Here is a 9,535-nt window from a genome sequence, read left to right on the forward strand (position 1 = left end):
TGTGTTAATTACCAGGGAGTGGTGAGATGCAAGTCTAACAATCTTCTAATACGAGGGATCGATGCATCGTCAAGTTAGCCTCCTGAAACTTCGCTAGGATACACAGGATGTGTACGCAGCAGAAGCACCCTGTCCGGGCATATCCTGGCCGATATCGCCTTCCTGTGGGAGTACACACACGTTTTGGCAACACGGTTACGCGGATCACTAAAGTTCGACATGCTGCTCGCATAACTAGAGGCCGATAGAAAAGCAGGCTTGAATTTTCCGCCCGTATCGAGCAACGATTGACAGGAAACCGTATTCTAATTACGCGAAGTCTTTCGCGTTCAAATTCTACGAATGGAAACGTTATTTGCCACGAGTTGTTGGGGTACAGGATGAAAACCGAAAAAGAAACTATTCTGAAAAAGCACGTAGTAGAGCAGGAAAAAGGAAGTTTGTTTAATTAGAAAGAAGGCTAGGTATACACCGATGGTAGTATGCCGAATGCATAATTAAGTCGTGCTTCAGCTTCAGCTTCAGCTTCCGACTATTTAGGTCTACGTTTACGAATAATCCGAGGAAAGTTTGTAACTTTTGACTTGGTGAGGGAAATTTGAGAAACACCAGGTCAATTTTAATCAGAATCTCTAGGTTTAAGTCATGGATATTTGCAAGAATTATTATTCTGAGAAAAGGCTAGCTTGCTCGGTAGTGTACATACACGTCTGTCATTTCGACATAAACGAAGCAGCGAAACGTTCTCGTTTCACGTATCGTATAGATGACGAAATGGATACGGAAACACGTAGCTAGAACGAAACTTTTGATCAGTCGTGTGTGCAGCTGGATGATGGCTGGCGAGACGATAGCCGGAGGAATCCACGAATTTTATATAGTCCAGGATGCGCAAGGAAGAGAAGAGAGTGGAGCGGGGAAAAACGCCAGAGGGCTTCCATGCCAGCCCTGGGATTATAATAATTCGCGTCACTGCATCCAATTTCAATTTACCTTTGGCTGGCTTGAACGCGTCGCCATGCCAGGGAGCCGAGACTACTTCGTTAACCGGACCTCCGTGCTCCGCGTCTCGGATCAACGTTTCTTTCTTTCTTTTCTTTTTTCTTTTTTCTTTTTTTTTCATTCATAAGTAGCTGCGCCATTTGGCTTCCGCGTGAAAATTTCCTGCTGAAAAATATGAAAGGGATGACTTCTTTAAAGATCATAAGTATTTCTTAAGTAGATCTTGGATAAACCTGTTTATGGAAGCGAATTTAGATATTCGACGAAGGGTTAATAGCTTTGTCGACGTCAGCTCGCTGCAATATCCGTCGAAGGAAATATTAAACGAGCCATTTTCCGCGTACCCTCGAGTTCGCAGCTTGACGAGCCGATTAATAGCGGAAACAATATCCGATCTCGATTCACCGTCTGCAAAATAACGAAGAGCCTGCGGAAAAGGGAAAAATGGTGAACGAGTGAAGTAAAAGGGACGAAGGAGAGACAGATCGGAGGATACAGGGTGAAAGAGAGAAATGTAACGAGTTAGAGGGCGAAGAGCAGGAAAGGAGACGGTGAAATACCACGGTGAAGCAACGTGTGCAGGCAGTGATTTGCGGCTGGTCCTTCGGGTATTTCCATGGCCCCCGACAAAATAAATTGTTGTTTCCTCTTGAGAATTCGAGGAGGACGAATCCGGTACCCGCGAATGCCCCGAACAATATCGTTTGTACCTTCGAGCTAAAGGGGTGCTGCTTCTCTTCTCCCCCTTACTTCTTCCCTTTTCTTCTCTTTCCACATATTTCTCTCCGTCTCTGTTTCTGTCTCTCTTCAAACGTCCAAGACTAAAATTTATGATACGTCGCGCATTTATATTCCCACACCTTCCATAAATTTTACTTTACGCGCATGTAAGTGGCTCCACTTTTGTTCATAGATATCTACGACTGTCAGATTTATGTCCGCGTACGTGCCACGATTCGATGCCCGAGACACGGTAGAGGCGGGCACGGAAATGGAAGGATACTGTCCTGTTATCGAGTGATAAAGCTACCGAATCGTCTCGATTATACCGTATCGAGAACCCTGATTCAGACTGGGACTCAGCATTTCCATGCTGTTGCTCTATTTTTACCATTGTACCCTTTTGCGTCTTTCCTACGTCAAATTTCAGATAAAATAAATCGAGAAAATTTGTTATTAAGAATAGATACAAGTATTTCCGTTGGACAGCAAAATAACTTTGTTTCAATCTTACAGAAGCTATAATAAATTTCTTTTTTTATATACACCCAATACCTCTTTTGATAAGGTTTTCGTTTGTAATTAAAATGTTGTACCTATTTAATTTGTATAGCAATAGCAGAGCAAATTACAATATTCTAGAATAAATAATCTGATAAATTAAAACCAGTGTGGAAACTTCACTTTGATGCGGTTTTTTAAATTTGAATTTAATATGCGCTTTGTGAATAGTCACACTAACGTCATCTGGCAATGAATCTTGTAATTAACGAAATGGAAAATTAATTTTTTTTGAGAAAAATCGGTAATTTTTTGACTTCTTAGGACCATAGAGAAGGTATAAGATAAAATGATCTATTATGCAATGCAAATTTTTGTCCCAACTTCCGAGGGTATGTAGTCCCTTTACCATTTTAAGGTCACATTCTCTTCCACCATCTACCATCAGAGCTACTATCGGATTTGGCTGAAAATTTTGCAAATAGCTTCATTTTATATATAAAAGCAATATTTGCAAGAAGAAATTTTGGCAATTTGAAAGTTAAGATTAATATTTTTCAGTAAGATAAGTGGATGTTTCGAAAGATCACACATATGACATGACCAGGGCAGCACAATCGATTTAGCTGCTGCGTCTATCTGTTTGCCCTAACCTCAGATAAACGCATGAACGGTGCGCGTGTGAAACAGCTTAGGATATTACAATTTCACGTTGAAAAAAGGAAATGAGCGATGCCGAACTACAGGAGGAGGAAAGAGAAGTACTACTTTCGATATACGATGGAGATTCGGCTTTTAAACAGTTGACACCTACCACTTTTCAGTATAAGGTTTGTACTGGAACAGAATTCTTTAAAATGTACCTTATGATATCGAGTAATAATGATTTAACTTAAAGGTCCTCAATTCTAGGTATAATTCAATTATATTTGTTCAACTCATGTTACATTTACATTGTAATATAACATGTATAATGATACTTTTATATACAGTTTGGAGAGGACAATGATGCCAAATCATTTCTGTTGGAGATCTCATGGGGCACAACCTATCCGTCAGAGAAGCCTATTATTAATATGAATACCTTTTATAACAAACACATGTAAGTCCAACCATGTTGTTCTGTGACTACTCTTGCATTCTGTTGCTTTTATTAAAGGTGAATGATTGGAATACAGTGTGCAAGATGTAAAAGACAAAGTGGCGAAGCTTGTAGAAGAAGAGGCAGAGCAATGGCTGGGAAGTGCTATGACATACACATTGTTCCAGTCTGTCCAAGAACATTATGCTGAATTGGTCTCTGAGCAACCAGAGGCTGTAGTTGATATCAATACACAAACTAGCCAGCTTAAAATAACTGATGATAGTCAACAGGTAAGAACTAGTTGCATTAAGTTGAAAATTATTTATTTGAAGTATTATGAACGAATTAATTGATCTTTTATGTAAAGGGTGAGGAAACAACAAAAAAACCAAAGAAGGAACACTTGACTAAAGCTCAGAAACGTAGACAGTGGAACAAAACAGATGGAAAGGGAGAAAAACCACGCGGATGGGACTGGGTGGACATAGTGAAACACTTATCACAGACTGGCCCCAAACAAGAACAAGAGTCTTAGTTCAGCTGCTTTGAAATATTTGTACAGGTTAAAGGCGTGTTATATTTTTATAAATTATCGGAAATAAACTGATTTCCATATCGATTTCACTATACTATAATTACCTGTGATAAAAATTTATAAGAAAATATTTATAGATCATTTTATCTCATTGCCAACAGATAATTACAAGATATGCAAATAAAATCATTTGAATTATAAAATTTTATCAAGATAAATAATATCGAGGAAAGAGCAACAATTATTTAATATTTAATGTTTATGCTTTTGCTTTTACCATTTTTTTCGATTTTTATAAAAATCTCCAGCCTGCTACTGGTAACAGATTACTTTCTGTCATCCATCCTACAATAAATATTTATATAAATAAAAAAGTAAAAAAGAGTCGTTTCGCAAAATTAAAATCATTTACCTTTACTTTCAAGGCCACTAATAAATGCTTTGTATTCACAAGAAATTAACAAGTTCGTAGCGTATATACTCTCTATGGATTTCGACGAATGCATACCATTATTTTCCGTCGAATACTTTTTGTTAAGTACGTAAAGCCGCATTAAAGGGTACGACATATCGCTTACTTCCGGTTTTAAGAAAAGATCCTAAAGAAACAGGACAACTTAAAACGTACACATAAAAACAAACTTATATCACATACTTACGAGTGGCACTTTCAGTGACATACAAATAAATAAGCCACAAAGACAAGCATGAAAATATGCTTCCAAAACATCACAGGGTTGCGCATCTTTTTTAAAACATATAAAAATAGTTTTATTCTGTACATCAATAGCAATCAAGTATTTTCTATCTAAGAAAAGTTTTAACGATAGTTCGGTATCGCTCGTCGAAATTATATTATTTTTTATAAGACCAGCAAGGGAGACCCCCATTTTTATATTAAACCCGCATATACTCATTGCTGAAAGAAAAAGTCGATCAAAGACAATTGACAATTAGTTAAAATAAGAAATCCAAGTAAAATGATCTTACTAGGTTTTGTGAGCAAGAACACTGACTCCTTATTATTAACATCTTCAGGCTCGGGAATGACTTCGTTCGTAATGTAACCCTTTACTATTAAAGCTAAACGATCTTCGTTTAACGAATTTAAACACAGTGATTTCACAGCCGAATAATTCGCGTATAAATGTACTATTACCAGGAAGAAATAGAGTTCCATTGCGTACCTACATAAGAATTAAATATATTATCCATACGTCGACGGTATTGCGGTTTAAATACTCACCAGCTGCTATGAAAGATGGAAAGTATTAAAATACCAACTAAAGATGCTATTAAATTTACACATGTCTCTTGACTTCCATCTTTGGCTGATACATCTGCTAAATTATTTTGTAATGCCTATAACACAAATGAGCCTATTTTAATTAACAAAACTGGATTTATTTCAGATCTTACACACCTGATGTTGTGTGAGTGCTGCTCTTGTGGCCCCACCAGCAACACCAACAACTGATTTCATTGCTGTTGAAATGCACAATATTGCAAGCGAATAAGAGGAGAAATAAGGTAAGAGTAATTCTAATCCCATTGCTAAATCATTCAGAATGTCAGCAAACAGTCTCCATTTCTTGCACTGTCCATCTAAGTCTGTCCTAATAAATTGAAATCAAGTTTCACCTTGACGAAGACTAAAGAAGGATTCAAATTATCTATCATTTCAATTACCCATTCCACCATGCGAATATAATACGACCAATCATTCCAGTTCCATCTTTCAGGACCCATGTTATTGCTGCTGCCAAAGGGGTTGCTGCAGCTTCGCCTACACCTACCCCCTGCATAATGGAATGTGTTGTAAGAGTACCCATGATGGTGCTTGCAAATGCCTGCAACAATAAATAGTACCATGTAATAGCTGTTCCAACAATGATTTCATTCATGATTTTACAAATGTCTTCTGCTACCCCCTAACCTGTACAGTGTCCCATATCTGATAAGCAGTATAATCAGGGTGAACGCTGTCGGGATATCCTTGAGGTAAAAATACCTCTTTCACAATCGATAGAAAACCAGAATAAAAAGGCTTCGTTCTAGTTGTGTCTGATAACAGTTCGGTTATCGATTGCTCATCTGTGGACCAAGTTCAATGATAGGTTAGGTAAACTGACAGTGACGTTTGCCACGTCGGAATAACTGTTACCTTTTGATTTGACAATGAATCGCTCTTTCTCGTTCCCGTAAACCTCGGTGAACAGCAATCGCTCGTGCATCTTGAAGCGTACCGAGATTACTTTGATTTGATATGAATGCACCGCGTGACAACATATGCGCTTTTATTAACGATCATGGTAGCTGTGTTACATTCACGCGCGATTACACCTGCACTATTGATGCAACGAAATTCCCTAATATTTTATTTAAAAAAGGAAAATTTAGTGTTCCTTTGATTAATAAACTTTAATTTGGTTGCATTATTTAATATCCAAAATTTATTTCTTTTTTTCTTCTTTCAAGTGTTTTATTTTTTTAAATCTTCTACAATATCTGTTTCGGGGAAGATCAAAGAAATATCCTCAATTATTCCATTCAGTTCAACGATACATGCATCTAATCTTCTTTTCACATTTTTTGCATCGAATTTGGCATTTTTGTATAAGTTCATTCTGGGCACTTTGTTATTAAAATTGGAAATTAAATGATTCTTACAGAACTCTGCGCCGCCACCCATCCTACACCCTCTAAATTTATTTAAATTGCCACCTACTTTATTTTCAGTAATCTTTTGGAACGGGCTTAATATTTCTTTTTCCTCACAATTATTTTCTATAGGTGTATCAAAGGTCACATGAAAATTGTTTTTTGAAGTTTTCCTTCTTTTATGTTGCTTCAGTGAATCATACTCCTTGATATTTCTTTCTATTTTAAAGCAATTTAAGGAAATTCGCTTTCTTTTATGTTCCATGGTTGAACCACATTGAATTCCCTTAGAAATTTTCTTTTTCCTTATTTTTGGTGGACTGTCACTGCCATCATGTAATTTCTTATTATGTGAGAAATCGGTTTCATTCTTCTCATTTTTTATTATTTTATTATAAATTTTCCCATGATTGATTGTGTCGAGTTTCTTTTCGAAGCCACGTGAAGACAGTCGTCCAGCAGCAACCTCAGGCTTTTTAATTAATTTTTTCGTTTGATTAACGTTGATATATTTAAGGGTACTAACTTCGTTTCGTAATCGTACGATTTTTGTGTTCAAAGCGGTTATGATTTCCACAATGTCACTCAAATTTATTTCTTTATTTTGGACCCTGCAATAACAACGATCTGGTGTTTCTTCCTTCGTACACGTTGACATGTTGATCCGAATTTTTAATTAACACCATGATAAGTAACGAAACTATTCTATTTGGAACTGAAAGAAAATATTATTTAAATTATGGGTTATATGGTGTAACGTTATCATGAAGTGATTTCAATTTCATATTCATCTGTTATTATATAAAAATTTGTCAATTTGAGAACAAGTATGTTGCACTTTCTCTGAAGAATAGTATGTCTGAGAAATACGTAAAGGATATTTTAGAAAAATTGGAAGAAATCGAAAAACTTCACACGAAGCTTCGGACTTTGGTACCCAGAGTGAAAAATGATAATTCCGAAAATACCGTTTCAATCCCTGCTGAGGAACTTTCAAAGAGGATCAACAAGGTTGGAATGAAGGAGGATAATAAGAATTTGCCTAAACAAACACCAGTCGATATTCATCGTTCTTTTGAAACGTTAAAAAATTTATATAAATCTTCAAAAACTAATATTAAAAACTTGGTCACGCCTCCCGAGCATGATTCAAGATATTTCAAAGGCGGTAAATGGAGAAGATTGAGGAGCAATTCCGTGGATTTTGTTAAGAAACAATGGCAGGAAAAAGGAGATAAATTCAAGAATTTCCTATCTAACATTGTTGAACGTGATATCATTTTGGGTAAAACGATCTAACACCTGATCTAATATATAAATTATTATTATTCATAATTTTCAGTGAGCAGAGCTTCTCAAACGTCGTCAGACACTATAAATCCCTCCGTAAGAAATGAAGAGAAAACTGAATTTTCTTCGAGGAATAACCAGTTTCCCAAGAAGAGAAGACGCAGCGTACAGGATCAATTAGAACGATTACTAGAGCATTTTAATTACTCCCGTGATCCTGACCATGCGAATGGTAACAGAGTATCGACGCAACGTCACAGTCTGGACAAAGACGAACCACGAAGAGTGCAGACAAATTTATCGATTCCGGATGAGCAGACTGAAACAATGAAGATTATTTCATCTGCTGAGAGAATTTCCATTAACAATAATAGAAGGTGGTCTTCGTTAGATAATCAAGGGCAGAAATTTTTGAAAAAAACGTAGAAATAGCTGATCAGAGTAATAAACTTAATACAAAATCAGAGGATTAATTAAAATTTGCTATTCGATGTATCAAAATTACACTTGATATCTCGTGTAGTCGCGGTAGAACGCCATCTGAAACCAGTTGGAGAAGAAACGTTGCCCATGGGGCAGTTCTTCAAGGTGGTAGGACAGGAAGGAAATGTTTGAAAGAAACCTTAGAGCGCGTGGGCTGGACGATGAGAGCACCGGAAAGGCAGGTTCCACCGGAAGTCACGCAGGCCCAAACGTAACATTACGATCACGAGTAAACCCTTCGATCGTGCCTCGTTTAATTTCTGATTTCCCGATGAACCGGACTCGCTAATCCCTGTTCAGTTTCTATGAATTAGAACTTCCTCCATTCACTTACGTTTCTTTAATTCGATTATATATTTCAAAATTGTATTTCCAATAAAAGAAAACAACTATCCTAGGAATAATAGATTGAATTTCATGACGGACAATGTGCTAATGTAATTTTTACAATTATTTAATTTTCACCCGATTGAAAGTACAAAAAACGCCATGACCAATCGTTTTCAATGTCGATCACCAGTATTGCGACGCGTTATATCGAAAGCTATTAGACTGATGACAGAAAAAGAAGACCGGTAAAGCGATTTTCCACAGCGTAAAAAGTGGAACTTCGACTTGCGCGTCCAGCATCTTTATTTATGACGATGAGCAATACACGTTTGCGATGCATTTAACGGGTTTTCATAGGAAAAAAGAGAAGTGTCTTTACAAACATCCTTGGATGTATTAAAACAAAGAGGCGCAGCAACCTAACTGTGGATATTAATCGAAAGGGAAGAAAACAAATTCAGATTGCAAACACGCGCGAGATCTTTCGACGGTCGATAGAAGGGGTACCGTTTCGGTACTTCCGGTTTGCGCAAAGGATACGTTCCCTCGGAACAACGAGCGTTCGATAAACAGAAATCCGGCCGCACTTAAACGAACCGGGTAAAAGTGCGAATAAACGAGCTTACGGAGCTGGCTGCCACTATTCCGCCATACCCCTCTGGCTCCCCCTTCGTCTACAGCCCCATGTGCTCGTTTTCCAGTCAACGACTTCGTTCGATGGTGTTGCACTTGCATGTGCATTCTTCTTGCATGCAGGAAAATATGGCGAGCTGCATACACGCACGTGGGACGCAGAGGTGGGGCTACGGCCTTTCAAGCTATTCCTGTACACCATGGAGTCGCAAGTAGCATAACAACGTGGTGGCCCTATTCCACACGATGGTGCTGCAATACACCGTGAACGGGCAGGGTGGTAGATTGATAACGCC

The 9,535-nt window shown here is 37.6% G+C and overlaps 4 protein-coding genes across 6 annotated transcripts in view; 2 read left to right on the forward strand and 2 right to left on the reverse strand.

Annotated features, from left to right (window-relative positions):
- rho-6 (serine protease rhomboid 6) overlaps positions 1 to 1,810 on the reverse strand; it is a 110,761-nt gene extending 108,951 nt beyond the window's left edge. Inside the window, exons 1-4 of the mRNA XM_076687987.1 lie at positions 1,563 to 1,810; positions 1,236 to 1,410; positions 994 to 1,167; positions 13 to 162 (exon numbers count right to left, since the gene is read on the reverse strand). The gene's annotated coding sequence lies outside the window, so the exon portion shown is untranslated. The remainder of the gene's footprint in view (positions 1 to 12; positions 163 to 993; positions 1,168 to 1,235; positions 1,411 to 1,562) is intronic.
- A 1,024-nt stretch (positions 1,811 to 2,834) lies between these two features.
- Positions 2,835 to 3,926, forward strand: LOC117605132 (RWD domain-containing protein 4). The gene is made up of 4 exons (XM_034326085.2): positions 2,835 to 3,053; positions 3,216 to 3,325; positions 3,402 to 3,597; positions 3,675 to 3,926. Exons 1-4 carry the CDS (start codon positions 2,949 to 2,951, stop codon positions 3,840 to 3,842), a joined length of 579 nt encoding a protein of 192 aa, XP_034181976.1. The 5' UTR covers positions 2,835 to 2,948; the 3' UTR covers positions 3,843 to 3,926.
- Positions 3,927 to 3,988: 62 nt separating this feature from the next.
- Positions 3,989 to 9,247, reverse strand: LOC117605129 (RUS family member 1). Of its 2 annotated transcripts, XM_076687983.1 has the most exons (10): positions 9,233 to 9,247; positions 6,007 to 7,218; positions 5,779 to 5,936; positions 5,532 to 5,692; positions 5,266 to 5,458; positions 5,089 to 5,204; positions 4,833 to 5,029; positions 4,502 to 4,761; positions 4,255 to 4,441; positions 3,989 to 4,187 (listed from the first exon to the last, which is right to left on the reverse strand). In XM_076687983.1, the coding sequence occupies exons 2-10, from the start codon at positions 6,074 to 6,076 to the stop codon at positions 4,135 to 4,137; spliced, it is 1,395 nt and encodes a 464-aa protein (XP_076544098.1). In that variant the 5' UTR covers positions 6,077 to 7,218; positions 9,233 to 9,247; the 3' UTR covers positions 3,989 to 4,134. The 2 variants fall into 2 exon arrangements, with proteins under 2 accessions (XP_076544098.1, XP_034181969.1); XM_034326078.2 differs by lacking the exon at positions 9,233 to 9,247 and having other exon boundaries at positions 6,007 to 7,334.
- LOC117605131 (uncharacterized) lies at positions 7,329 to 8,342 on the forward strand. 2 transcript variants are annotated; one of them, XM_034326084.2, is made up of 3 exons: positions 7,329 to 7,788; positions 7,846 to 8,234; positions 8,317 to 8,342. In XM_034326084.2, exons 1-2 carry the CDS (start codon positions 7,359 to 7,361, stop codon positions 8,217 to 8,219), a joined length of 804 nt encoding a protein of 267 aa, XP_034181975.1. In that variant the 5' UTR covers positions 7,329 to 7,358; the 3' UTR covers positions 8,220 to 8,234; positions 8,317 to 8,342. The 2 variants fall into 2 exon arrangements, with proteins under 2 accessions (XP_034181975.1, XP_034181974.1); XM_034326083.2 differs by having other exon boundaries at positions 7,846 to 8,342.
- Positions 9,248 to 9,535: the final 288 nt, after the last annotated feature.

The sequence above is a fragment of the Osmia lignaria genome, chromosome 3 (assembly GCF_051020975.1).
Source record: "Osmia lignaria lignaria isolate PbOS001 chromosome 3, iyOsmLign1, whole genome shotgun sequence".
NCBI lineage: Eukaryota > Metazoa > Arthropoda > Insecta > Hymenoptera > Megachilidae > Osmia > Osmia lignaria.